At 48.1% G+C, this 14,466-nt stretch overlaps 1 protein-coding gene across 3 annotated transcripts in view; it reads right to left on the reverse strand.

The window, feature by feature from the left end:
- The window catches only part of LOC141159937 (uncharacterized), a 405,956-nt gene that overhangs the window by 66,894 nt on the left and 324,596 nt on the right, over nucleotides 1–14,466 (reverse strand). For 2 of the 3 annotated variants that reach the window (XM_073645499.1, XM_073645500.1), the window contains exons 7-9: nucleotides 12,642–12,699; nucleotides 12,446–12,534; nucleotides 11,000–11,075 (exon numbers count right to left, since the gene is read on the reverse strand). In XM_073645499.1, coding sequence (XP_073501600.1) covers nucleotides 11,000–11,075; nucleotides 12,446–12,534; nucleotides 12,642–12,699 — 223 coding nt within the window. The remainder of the gene's footprint in view (nucleotides 1–10,999; nucleotides 11,076–12,445; nucleotides 12,535–12,641; nucleotides 12,700–14,466) is intronic. The other variant, XM_073645501.1, reaches the window with a different exon arrangement.

Below are 14,466 nucleotides of genomic sequence, written 5' to 3' on the forward strand. Positions count from 1 at the left end.
GGGAAGAACCTGGATTGTTGGAAAAAGAATTGAAGACAACTGGTTTAAGGAGAGATACGTGGAAGGAGTTGGGAATCCGTAAGGTGGCTGGGAGTTTTAACTTGTAGGCCACTGGATTGATTTGTTTAAGGACTTCAAATGGACCGATGAACCGAGGGCCCAATTTGTAGGAGGGTATTTTGAGCCGAACATGTTTGGAGGAGAGACAAACCTTGTCTCCCGGACGGAATTGAGGCGGATCCAGACGTCTCTTGTCAGCTTATCTCTTCATCCGCTTGGAGGACTGAAGAAGTGCGGACCTAGTACTCTCCCAAATGGTGGAAAATTCGCTGACCAGAGACTCCGCGGCAGGGTTGTCCACAGAAGCGGAGACGGGAAACGGAATCCGAGGATGTTGACCATAGACTATAAAGAACGGAGACTTTGAAGATGATTCGCTCTCATGGTTGTTGTAGGAGAATTCGGCCCATGGCAGGAGATCCACCCAATCAGTATGGTGAGCGTTAACAAAGTGCCGGAGGTAGCTGGTAAGGATCTGGTTAATCCGCTCCACTTGACCATTGGACTGTGGATGGTAAGCGGAGGAGAAATCCAGGGTGACATCCAGCAGCTTACACGTACAGTAGCTCTCCAGAAACGTGAGGTGAACTGAACCCCTCGATCTGACACGATGTGGAGGGGTAGGCCATGGAGACGGAAGATGTGAAGGAAGAAGTCCTTAGCTAGCTCTGATGCAGACGGGAGAACAGGCAGAGGGATGAAGTGAGCCATTTTAGAAAAGCGGTCGGCGACCACGCAAATGACTGTACAACCGGCAGAGACAGAGAGATCTGTAATAAAGTCCATAGCAATGTGTTGCCACGCGGCATCAGGTACGGGAAGAGGCAGGAGATGACCGGCTGGTAGGTGTCCGGGAACTTTATTGCGGGCACTGGACGAACAGGCTGAGATGAAGTCTACCACATCTTTGCGCAGGGTAGGCCACCAGTAATGCCGGGTGATGAGCAGGAAGGTCTTCTTTTGACCAGCATGGCCGGCTAGTTTAGAAGAATGACCCCAGCAAAGAACCTTCTCACGATCTGGTACTGCTACAAACATCTTACCGGGTGGAGGAAGAGTCAGATCCAAGGGGGCCACCTTCATCACTTTGGAGGGGTCGATGATGTGCATAGGCTCCTCCTCTTGAACGGAGGACAGGAAGGATCGGGACAAGGCGTCGGCTTTGACATTCTTGTCCGGCAGGCGGAAATGTAGGACGAAGTCGAAGCGGGCGAAGAACAAAGACCACCGGGCCTGGCGCGGGTTGAGTCTTTGGGCATTCTGGAGATATGCTAGGTTTTTGTGATCCGTATAGATGATCACCGGGTATAGAGCCCCTTCAAGCAGGTAACGCCACTTCTCCAGCGCCAATTTAACAGCTAACAGTTCTCGGTCTCCTATAGAGTAGTTGCGCTCAGAGGAGGAGAAGAGTTTGGAGAAGAAACCGCAGGTTACCATTCTCCCGGAAGAAGACTTTTGGGTGAGCACCGCTCCGGCTCCGGAGGAGGAAGCATCAACCTCCAGTTAGAACTGTTTGTTGCTATCCGGACGGTGCAGCACTGGGGCAGAGGAGAAGGCTTGCTTTAAGGAAAGGAAGGCCTCCTCAGCTTCGGGCGACCATTCCTTGGGATTTGCTCCCTTACGGGTGAGCGCAGATATGGGAGCAGTCCGAGAAGAGAAGTGCGGGATGAAGAGACGATAGTAGTTGGTGAAGCCCAGGAATCGCTGAATCGCCTTCAACCCCTCCAGACGGGGCCACTTTAGGACAGCAGAGAGCTTCTCAGGATCCATTCATAGGCCTGTCTGTGAGATAACATAGCCCATGAATGGAAGAGAAGTCTGCTCGAAGAGGCACTTCTCGTATTTTGCATAGAGGTGGCTCTGCCTGAGCCTAAGCAGGACCTGACGAACATCCCTCCGGTGTGTGGGAAGATCCGGAGAGAAGACCAAGATATCGTCCAGGTATACCACCACGCAGGAGTAAAGAAGATCACAGAAGATGTCGTTGACCAATTCTTGTAAGCATTGCAGAGACCGAAGGGCATCACACGGTACTCATAGTGACCGTCCCGGGTATTGAATGCCGTCTTCCACTCATCTCCTTGATGGATTCGGACCAGGTTATGTGCTCCACGAAGATCCAGCTTGGAAAAGATCCTGGCGCCCTTAAGGCGATCAAACAACTCGGAGATGAGCAGCAGGGGATATTTGTTTTTTACCGTGATCTGATTGAGTCCTCTATAATCAATACAGGGGCGTAGCAAACCATCCTTCTTGACAAAGAAGAATAAGGCTCCAGCCGGGGAGGTAGATTTCCGGATGAATCCCCTAGCCAGATTCTCTTCAATGTACTCAGACATGGCTCGGGTTTCGGCCGCCGACAACGGGTAAATACGCCCACGGAGTGGAGTGGCACCAGGCACCAGGTCGATCGGGCAATCATATGGCCTATGAGGTGGCAGTGTCTCTACTTCCTTTTTATCGAAGACATCCGCGTAGGACCAGTAAGGAGCCGGTAGACGGGGTAAATTAGCTGGGGTAGGTGGTGGACGAGTAGGGCGAACCGGGATCAGGCAGGTCTTATGGCAGTCCTGCCCCCACCGGAGTACTTCACCGGATTGCCAGTTCAGCACGGGTTCATGTGTCTGGAGCCAGAGTAGACCTAGCAATAGGGAGTGAGAGAGTTCGGACGGCACATGGAAAGAGATTTTCTCTGAGGGCAGCATTCCCACCTGCAGGGTTAGGGGCTCAGTGACAAGCAGGATGATCACCGGAAGGAGTCTTCCATCCACGGAGGCGACGGACAATGGTTCAGCCAGAGGTTTAGTGGGAATATGGTATCTCTCTACCAGGGACTGGGAAATGAGGTTTCCAGCAGCTCCAGAATCCAGATGAGCAATTTCAAAGAGACGGTTCTCTCCCCAGGAGATAGAGACAGACAAAGTCAAGGATGGAGAGGGCTTACTTTTGCCTAGGATGACCTCTCCGAGCGGTCCTAGACAATGAAGTTTCCTGGCCTTTCCGGGCAGGAACGGATCAGGTGCTCTTTACTGCCACAATAGAAACAGCTCCCCTCGGCTCGACGTGACTCTTGGCGAGATTTGACCATCTTGGTCTGGTCGATCTGCATGGGTTCGGGCGAGTGCACCCGGGGAGTGACTAGTTGAGAGGCAGGTCTCTGGAAAGTAGGAGCGAGGCGAGAGAACTTTCTCTCCCGAGTGGTCTCTTTGGTGCGTTCTTGGAACCGGATGTCAATCCGGGTAGCGAGTGACACCAGGTCATCCAGGGTGGTAAGAATGTCCAGTCCGGCTAGCTCATCCTTAATTCGACCGGAAAGACCCTCCCAGAAGACGGACACCAGAGCCTCGTTATCCCAGGCAAGCTCAGAAGCGAGGGTACGGAACCGTATGGCATATTGGCCCATGGTGAGACTCTCTTGGCGGAGACGTAGCAGAGAGGAGGCTGAAGAGGATTTTCATCCTGGCTCATCGAAGACTTTCTGGAAAGCAGCGAGGAAAGATGACAGGTCGGACACCAGGGGATCCCCTCTCTCCCACAGGGGATTTAGCCATGCCAGTGCTTCCCCAGTGAGATGGGACATGATGAATGCCACTTTGGCCAGGTCGGAGATGAACTGATGTGCCAAAAGTTCAAAGTGCAGAGTGCACTGGTTTATGAAACCCCGAGCTAGAGCGGGGTCGCCTCCAAAAAGAGGAGGTGCAGAAAGCCGGGGTCCTGGGTTGGATGCCGTGGTACTGGTGGGCAGCGGCGCTGCCGGAGCGGGGGTTGCTTTACTGGGGGCGGACACAGGTGGTACGGACAGCGTGTCCAGGCGAGTGTTGACAGACCGCAGGTAGGTCAGGATGGTTTCCTGTTGGGATCTCTGACGAGAAACCTCATGGTATAGGTCGGCAAGCGAAGGAGCCTGGGGGCCACCGGGTTCCATGGCTCGAGCAAACTGTTACGGATCCGGGTGGTGGAACCTCTGTGCCGCGGTGCAAGGAGGGACCCAGAGGGGCGTAACTAAGTATCAACTCAGACCGACCCTGGTCGTACGGTGGCTAACGACTCCGTGACCAGGGAGGGACCAAGCAGAGGGACCAGGTGCTACTCTGGGGACAACCTTGTAAGAGAGCAGGTGGCTCCCACGGGTCAGCAGGCTGGGACTGACCGGTATAGCGGATGGACACAACAGGCAGGCAGAAGTCTCTGGATAGTTGACAGGTGGTCACGGAACGTGACGGCAGGGCAGGTAGAAGTCTCTAGGTAACAGACAGGTGGTCACGGCAAGTGACAGCAGGAGCCTCCAGGTAGGCTACGGTAAGTGACGGCCAAGCAGGCTGAAGTCTCTAGGTTAGCAGGCGGGTGGTCACGGCAAGTGACAGCAGGAGCCTCCAGGTAGGCTATCAGGTAACAGGCGAGTGCTCCCAGGTGAGCGGGCTAGCAGGCACGGCAGGTAGCAGGCAGGTAACTGGCAGGTGCTTCCTGGTAAGCAGGCGGACTTGCCCATAGACAGACTGGAGGGTAGAACGGAAGGCAGACTGTCGGGCTGGAGAGTAGTCAGACTGGCGGACTGGAACAGTAGTCAGGCTGGCAACTGGACCTGAGGGCTGAAGCAGAGGTAAGTATGCCGTGCATCAACTTTTGCTCGGGCACCTCCATTTTGGAGGAGGTGCCTTATATATGGGAGGACCCTCAGCTATTGGCCGGGGCCTCCTTAGGATGACGCGCGCGGCCCCTTTAAGAGAGGGAGCGCGCGCCCTAAGCACAGTGCCCGGGAAGCTGCGCGCACCGGCAGCAGCATGAAGAGGAGCGCAGGAGGGCGCCGCACGGGGAGCGGGGAGGTGAGAGGGACGGGGTCTCTGCCTGGCAGGGGCAGAGACGCCGATGCTACAAGCTCATTTTCAGGAAGTCGGCAACAGCTTCCGCTGCCCTTGCTGTGTTGCAGCAGCGTTTGCAGCTTCCGGCACACCGACTGGTGTGTGATGTCCCCACACTTTGGAACTCCACATGTTGCAAAGGATTTGTGAGCAGAAGAGAGCAGTTCTGGAGTACCAGCTGCAACAAGGCCATCAATATTCAGGTCAGACTCCACACATAAGACCTCAGGAGTGGACCTGGATGTCTGACATATGTACCATCCTGACAAACTTTGAGGAGTCCACCAAGATGGTGAGTGGCGATGACGCCATCATTAGCGTCAGCATCCCACTTGTCTGTCTTTTGCAACGCTCTCTGCAGAGAATTAAAGAGGAGGCATTGCAGCCAGAGTATGATGAGATGGATCAAGAAGCCGTAGTGGGCGATTACACACAGCCCAGCCTCATCACATCCCAACAAGCATTGGGGGACAATGAGGGAGAGGAGGAGGAGGAGGAGGAAGAAGAACAGGAGCTGGTATCATGCACTGTAGACGGTAGTACCTGTACAACTGTCATACCCTCGCGTTGTCAAAATGTTGGGTGACAGTCATTACTGGTTGGTGACACTTTTAGACCCCCGCTACAAGGAGAACTTTCACTCTCTTATTCCTGAGGTGGAGAGATCTACAAAAATGGGGCAGTACCAAAAGGCCCTTGCTGCAGAACTGTTAAAAAAAGTTCCCATCTGAACACGCTAGCGGCAGAGGTCACAGTTCGTTGCCCAACCAAGGCGTACAGGCGAGAGAGACGCAACTCCAATCCAGCAGAGGCAGGGGAACACTGTCAATGTTCTGGGACAGTTTTTTGAGACCCGCCCAGCTTACAGGCCCTGAGGCGCGGGGTACTATCACAAGGAGTGGAAAGTTTAAAAAGATGGTGAGGGAGTACCTTGCCAACCGTACCAGCGTCCTCCGTGATTCCTCTGTGCCTTTTAATTATTGGGTATCCAAGCTGGACACTTGGAATGAACTCGTTCTGTACGCATTGGAGGTCCTGGCCTGTCCTGCCGCTAGCGTGTTATTGGAGTGTGTTTTTAGTGCCGGTGGGGGAATTATAACTGATAAGCGCACTCGCCTGTCAACTGACAATGCTGACAAGCTGAGCCTTATCAAAATGAACAAGGGCTGGATTGGGCCAGACTTCTCATCACCACCAAATGACAGCAGAGTAACAAAGTCAAATCCACTGTGTTATTTCGGGAGGTGTATTCCCATGCACCGCTTCACACCCACACGTGGGTATACGCTTCCTCATTTCGGCTATTTTTTGCTCTTCTCCTTATCCACAGCCTCCACCGCCACTATACCACCAGGGTGACCGTGGTCCATGTTGCCAGAATTGCAAGTTCCTCCATCCTAATTTTTGGCAGCTTTTTCTTGGAAGGCAAAGGCAAAGACTATGGGAGACCCACTCCCCAATAATGGGAATGTTTTTAATATGCTGTACTGCATGGCTCTTGTAAGGGGCATTGCAAGTTCCTCCGTCCTAATTTTTGGCAGCTTTTGCTTGGAAGGCATAGGCAAAGACTATGGGAGACCCACTCCCCAATAATGGGAATAATGTTTTTAATATGCTATACTGCATGGCTCTTGTAAGGGGCATTGCAAGTTCCTCCGTCCTAATTTTTGGCAGCTTTTGCTTGGAAGGCATAGGCAAAGACTATGGGAGACCCACTCCCCAATAATGGGAATAATGTTTTTAATATGCTGTACTGCATGGCTCTTGTAAGGGGCATTGCAAGTTCCTCCGTCCTAATTTTTGGCAGCTTTTGCTTGGAAGGCATAGGCAAAGACTATGGGAGACCCACTCCCCAATAATGGGAATAATGTTTTTAATATGCTGTACTGCATGGCTCTTGTAAGAGGCATTAAAATCGTCTTGTTAAGCTACTGTGACCTCCACGTCTCTTCCAAGGGTCATTGATATTGCCTTTTTATTCCACTGGGACCTTCACGTCTCTTCCAAGGGGCATTAAAACCTTCTTGTTAAACCACTCTGAGTTCCACGTCTCTTTCAAGGGGCATTAAAACCATCTTGTTAAGCTACTGTGACCTCCACGTCTCTTCCAAGAGTCAATGATATTGCCTTTTTATTCCACTGGGACCTCCACCATTCTTCCAAGGGGCATTGATATTGTCTTTTTATTCCACTGAGACCTCCACCACTCTTCCAAGGGGCATTGATATTGTCTTTTTATTCCACTGGGACCTCCACCACTCTTCCAAGGGGCATTAAAACCGTCTTGTTAAACCACTCTGAACTCCACGTCTCTTCCAAGGGGAATTAAAACCGTCTTGTTAAGCTACTGTGACCTCCACATCTCTTCCAAGGGGTATTAAAACCGTCTTGTTAAACCACTCTAAACTCCATGTCTCTTCCAAGGGGAATTAAAACCGTCTTGTTAAGCTACTGTGACCTCCACAGCTCTTCCAAGGGGCATTGAAATGTTGTTTTTAATTACCTCTAACCTCCACGACTCTTCCAACGGACATTGCATTTCCTCCTAATTTTAGTCAGCTTTTGCTTTTCAATGCATAGGCGAACACTAAGGGAGACCCACTCCCCAATAATGGGTAGAAGGTTTTTAGTACGCTGTAATCCACGTCTGTTTCAAGGGGCATTGCAGTGCCTCATAATTTTTGGAAAGCCTTCTATTCACTGCTTAGGCCAACAGTGTACAGGAGACCCAGTTGCTATAAATGGAAAAAACGGTTTACTTAAGGTCCTCTGACCTCCAGGTCACTTCCAAGGGGCATTGGAGTGCCTCGAAATTTTTGGTAGGCATTGCACTCACTGTATGCCCTATAACTGTGTAGCCAAACAGCTCCTTTTGGTACATAAACATATCCTACAAGACATGTGTGGTTGACTGGCCTGATATTGATGTGAATGGTCCCTGTTCCTCCTGCTCTTTCTCCTTTGCCACCACCTCATCCATCATTCATCACCTGAAGCTTTGTTTTAACGGTAGTCATAGAACCGCGATAGTAGCAGGAAAACATCCAGCAATCCTCGGAGGAGGTAGGATATGCGCCAAAACGCTGACCACCTCAGGCCTAGCCGCTACTACATACATGCGCTTGCATTCCAAGGAACAGAAAGCTAGGAGATGGATGGCCTCATGATCATGAATAATTTACTCGTTGTGTAGGAGGCCGACCGCTGCTGCTGTCTTCCTTCTGAACTTTGTGTTGAAGCCTGATTGACCCAGGACCCGCAATCCTCTATGTCTGGAGGATGTGTTGCATCCCAGTGTCCAACTGTGTCCCGGCTTCCTTAACATATTTCACAGGAAAACAGTTTCAGTTTCGTTTTTGAACGTTTTATTGTGAGTCCATAAAAGTGGCTTAATACCTCTGACCACGTTGTTGACAGCAGTGACCTGGGGGTCAGAAATGTTTCCTGGGGCGATCCCCATGCTGTCCCCATGTCATTTGAGCACTGTCACTATCGTTTTGGGCACTTTTTAGGCTTTCTACAGACTGCCGGGGGTGCCGCCGCAAAAATGCTCGGGTCTCCCATAGACTAACATTGGTCTCGTTGCTCGGGTCGAGCACCCGAGTATCACGGTGAGCTCGGCCCGAGCCTCGAGCACTCGAGCATTTTAGTGCTCGCTCAACACTACTGATAAATCATACAGAGTCTGCCACTGCTGCTTGTACCACGGTTATCTCTCACTCTCTCCCAATCAATTGAATCTCTGTATTATTCACAGACTATTACACTCATCTTCTTCCGTGCTATATCTGTACAATACATTACTGTCTGGAGTATTTGTCCAAAGTTTAATGACTGTCTCTTCCTATATCTAATACTAAGCTGTGAGCTCTGACAACCTCTCAATATCCGGTCATCCTAAAATTGCTGCTGCATTCCCTGCCTTGACTTTTATAAAGGCTGTAATAATCCCCCCTAATTGGTTACGCTATACCATATGATGTGATCATAGCAGTAGCGTATCCACCAGGGGTGCAGAGGGTCCGGTCACAGCACACCGATACAGTTAAACTCTGCAGCAGAGCACTGTTGCTCTCTGTTCTGTAGGCTGTAGGTCACTTAAGTCCTGTGACCTACAGAACGGCAGGTCCAGAGAGGAGTCACGCGATGATGTCATCATGCCGCTACATGCACAGGATGTGAGTGCTGGCGCAATGCCGTCACCGCATTCTTCTGCCCGTAACCTGTCTGCTGCTGGACTTACTGGAGCAAGGTGAGTATATGAGGTTTATTTTTTTAATTTAAAATTGTGTTATGGCCATAATGTGCGTGGGCCCCGCAAAAATAGTGTGGACTACTAACAGGGCCTCTATAAATAGTGGGGGATACTAAGGAGGCCCTTATAAATAGTAGGGGCTACCAAGGGGAAATAATAAATAGGGGTTTGTAAGGGGGCTATAATAGAGTGTGGGTACTACTAAGGAGGCCATGGCAGTGTGGGGGATAGTAAGGGGGCCATGACACAGTGTGGGGGCTGCTCAGGGGGCCATTACACAGTGTGGGGGCTACTAAGGGGGCCATGATACAGTGTGGGGGCTACTAAAAGGGCCATGATACGGAGTGGGGGCTACTAAAGGGGCCATAATACAGAGTGGGGGCTACTAAAGAGGTCATGATACAGAGGGAAGGCTACATAGGGCGCCATGATACAGAGTGGGGGCTACCAAGGGGGCCATGACAGTGTGCGGGCTACTAAAGGGGCATGATACAGAGTGGGGCTACGAAAGGGGCATGGTACCGAGTGGGGGCTACTGAGTTGGCCATCATACAGTGTGGGGATTACTGTGGGAGCCATCATACAGTTTTGGGACTACTGTGAGGGATATCATACAGTGAGGGGGCCATCATACAGTGTGGGAGCTAATGTGGGACCTTTGTACAGTGGGGGGCCATCATACATTGTTGGGGCCATGAAACAGTTTGGGGGCCTAAGGGGTCAGTATACTGTGTGGGGTACCATACAGTGCGGGGATCACTATACGGTGTATAGGAGAGCATCATACTGTGTAGAGGGGAGCTGTAAGGGGGTAGACTCGCAACATTATTAAATGTTCAGTGAGCACTTATTGTTATATGGGCACTCAGGTTATTGTGACTGTCAAAGGGGCACACAGAGGGCATTATTACTTTCTAAGGGGCAAAATGCAGGCACTGTTTTCTAGGGCACTTGCACATGGCATTATTATATTCTAGGGGCTTGTTTTACCATCTAGAGGGCATACAGTACCACACAGCAGGTGCAGTAATAGGGGCACATACGGCAGCAGCGGCTCAGCATTGGGTATCAGCAGGATGAGGAGTTTCTGCAGGTTGGGGATAGATGGGGACAGTGCTGGAAATTTTAAAAGTCATATACATTTTTGTTGTATTCTCTGCAGAAGAGTCGTTGCTGGAAGAAGTTGTCATGTCGGTCTGGGCCAGATGGAAAAGACAAGAAAAGTAAACGACTTCATCAGAAAGAACATCAGCTGTAAGTCACTATCTGTAACTGTACTGTAATCTCTTATATGTTTCAGCAGAAGAGGTATCTACCACTATATGGTCACTATATAGCAGTAATATCAGTGTTGGTCTTTGTATAGAGATTTTTTTTTTAGCAATAGTGCGGTCATCTGCTAAGGTTCTCTTACATCCACTATTAAGGTGCGCCCCATAGTTGTAATCAATGAGGAAAATAAAGTTTCTTTTTTCTTTCTTTCCTTCTCTTTATTTTGTGCTTTTGGGTGGTTAGCATGGGCTTAGGATCTATATGCTTGGCAAGCTAAAATATTTGTACCGCATTTAATCTTAGTTAAAATATGCTCTGAAATTAAAAAATCCAAGTAAATTAAAATCAAAAAACTTCCAACATTGCTAAAAGTAAAAAAGTCACCTAAGCATTCTTAAAAATCCCAGACTTATGAAATATGAGATCTCATAAGATGTTATTGAGCATGTTAAGTTATACTGTATTAGTTCAGGAATTTTATCATAGTAGGTATATAAGAATAGTATTATTAGTTCATATCAGCTCTATTTTTGGAACAGTAAGGAATACTGACCTCAAGGATAGTTTCCTCTTCTATTAGAAGAATAGTGTGATCTATAGATGCTTCTACCCTTCTTTTTTGAATTTGTCTTATACAAGTTTAAAGAAAAATAACTGTAATTATGTACAATTACTTAACATCATAAATTATAAACATTGCAATAAAAAAACAAGGGTCCTGTCAAGGTTCCTAGAAACAGTGAACTTGAGAAGCTTACTTGAAATATCTTCCTTATGGAAAAATGAGATATCTTGGCTAAGTTACCAATTGAATCTTTCTTCACACGAAAATAAAAAATGTAAACACTCAGAGGAACAGTAAGCATAGAAAAGTAACAAAAAAAAAAAAAAACTCATGGAAATTTCTCACCGAATCTCCTTATTTTTAAAGCCATGGTGACTCATGCTTCTATTTAGGCCTTCGTCATGCACATCCGTGTTCTGTGTTTTTGATAGACAGAATGTGTACCCATTATAGTCTAAAGAGCTGTTCACATGTTCGTGTTGATACCCAAAATCTAAAACTTTTGACTTGTCAGAGCACAATACAGATTTCCACTGATTTGATGTCCAGACCAAAAAAGTCTTTTCTTGCTTGCAATTATTAATAGTGGTTTCTTTGCAGCTTTTCGATCATAAATTACTGCTACTCGCATCTGTCTGGACAGTTGATATTGAGATGCGTCCGTTACTTCATGTCTGTGCATCATATACGTATACACTCCGGGTATACCGGGTAGAAAAGGATGGGAAACTAAATAGGAGATGAGGATTTGCACACAACTGAAACACCTAGCAACAGTCAAAGATAAACGCTCCAAATGCCTCTACCAACAACCGACTCCTCACCAGGCAGTAAAAGACTTAACACTGACAATCCAGATTGCCAGAGGCGAGTATATATAGGAGAGGGGAGTGGCCAATACTGAACAGCTGAGATCATCCAAGTTGGGAAGCTTCTGAGACTCCTAGCTGAACAGATTAAGCTCTGAACTGCTAACAGAAACCTGCACCGTTTAATATGAAGGAGAAGTGCTTCTGATTAGTGCAGGAGTGCGTGAAATCAGACGCTGTGGTTTTCTGGCTTCTCTCTGTCGCAGTAAACACGTGACAGTTCAGTTTGTCTGGGATTATATGTAGAGACAGAAGAATTGCAGCAAGTCTACATCCACAGAAGATCTGTGGTTAGCTCTCCAATATGTTTGGAAAAACCTCCTTTCCAAGTTCCTTCTAAAACAGTGTGCCAATAAGAATTGATGCTTTGATGATGTTTTGAAGGCAAAGGGTGGTCACACCAAATATTGATTTGATTTCTCCTGTTCATTCACTTTAAATTTTTTTTAATTGATAAAAATAAAAACTTCTATTTTTAAAAGTATTCTTACTTTTCAGCATTTTACATACCTGCTTAAAACTTTTATATATATTACATATTACATTACATACAGTAAAAGGATACCGTACTTTCCCAGAATTCATCCTTTGGGGAAGGAGTGACATGTGGGGACTCATTATTTCTTCAATTACTTCATCCAGAAGAGAATCATCCTAAAGTGAAGTATAAAAGTATATATTTTTTTAGAATTGCATAACCAATTGATCAGCCAAAGATAGTGATTCAGTGTTTCTCAATTATTTTTGACATATCAACTTACCATAGCCAAACCTTTCAGAAGGTCAGTTCCAGCTGGACTCTGCTTCTCATTTTTATTTCTAGAAAGAAACAGGACAAATAAAGGGGACATATGTTTGGAACTGAGAATTAACTTTAGTTCCATGAATGTTCTTAGAACAAGCAAATATTTGTAACAACAAGATGTATGCAAAATAGCTGTCTCCCAGGAATGAAGTAAAATACCTAGTACTACCTACTGGAGGTAGTTATCATTTAATACAATGTCCCACCATTAACAAGCTTTGCAATATGACTATGGATTAACAAAAACTTGTTTCTACAGACAGTTGTTTCAGGGTACTTGCCCCTCATTAGTGTAGTGCAAGGTTTGCTAGCTGAATGAAATATCCTTTATGCAACTTTGGGGAGAGGGTCACCTTTCCTTATGGAAACTAGTTGTGAATAAAGTCTCACTGGTATACTCCATAGGAAAATTGGATGTAAAATAGTTTTCTTCCAAAAAAAACCCCAACTATTTTGGTGCAACTATTTGTAGGGGTGAGTCTTGAGCATAAATGCTGCATCAAAAACAAGATTAAGTTCCCACGATGAGTTTTTGGTGAGTTTTTTTACTCTGCGTATTTTTTACTGCGGAAAAAACGCACCATCTTAGGGTATGTACACATGTTAAGTATTTACTGCAGACATTTTCTGCACCAAAAACATGCCTCTTGGCAGGAAAAACGCTGAATAAAAAAAATATGCATTTTTGCGGGCGTGGTTTATGCATTTTGAGATGTGGTTTCCCCCATTCATTAGAATGGGTGAAAAACACTACAAAAAACTAAGATAATTGACATGCTGCTGACTCGCCCCCTGGGCCGTGGGGCACTCGGAACCGGGCTTCAGTGTGATGATGGGGGTAGTAGTGGCGACCCGGTCCCGTGGCTCAGGGTGGTCAGACCAGTGGTAGTCTACTACGTGCTTTGCAATGTCCGACTACGCCACCCGTGGATTGCGGCTATTATGAACCGCCGCTGCAAGGCAGTCCCCTGAGGCTGATGGTGTGTGCAGCTGAGATCGTATAACTCCCCATGGGAAGAGTGTAGCCCCAGGGCAGTGTAGTAGATGGTGGGGGTGATGGTGCAGGGAGTCCTAGTACCGTTAGTGCTGGCGAAGTAAAAAGCACAAAGACAACATGTTGCAGTCCAGGGTCTTTTACTCACAGTTTGTATACTCCAAGCCACTTCTGTACAGATAGTGACTACCCAAGCCGTGCGGTGTCCACCAGGTGAGGGGCTCGGTCAACCCCCAGGCAATTCAGGAGCATGGCACAGGACTCCCTTCTATCCTTCCTCTGGCTCGTGCCCCACCAGTGACCAAGCTTTTGTCCAGCTGCTGCGGATCTATGCGGGTAAACGTGAGCCCCGTTTCCCGCTATCCTATATAGTGCCTTCCTAGCAAGGTTTAGCAGGGAGTCGCACCAAGTGATGATCACGTCCTCCGGTTCTTGGCTGAGGGATCATTTACCTCCACCAATTTGGGATCCGGTACCCTTTTCTTGCCTGACCCGTCACCCGATTTCACATTGGTCCTTAGGGTCCCTTCTGCCTTCTTGTTTCTGAGCCCTTCTGTTTCTCTGTCACTACTCCTCCTCTCCTGTTCCTTCTTCTCCTCCTTCCCTCAGCCTCTTCTCCAGGCCTACTTCTCCTTCTCCTCCCAGGCTCCGGCCTTCACCCTAGGCCTGCCTTTGAGCAGAGCTCCTTCAGAGCCTCCGCTCCCTGTCTTCTCCTCTCACTGACTGTCTCCTGTCCTAAGATGGTGCCCACCTTTTATACCTCCTCTCTGAGTGTGAGCTCAGGTGA

The sequence above is a fragment of the Phyllobates terribilis genome, unplaced genomic scaffold, assembly GCF_046119375.1.
Source record: "Phyllobates terribilis strain yellow unplaced genomic scaffold, ASM4611937v1 Scaffold_1__5_contigs__length_1240528914, whole genome shotgun sequence".
Lineage (NCBI taxonomy): Eukaryota > Metazoa > Chordata > Amphibia > Anura > Dendrobatidae > Phyllobates > Phyllobates terribilis.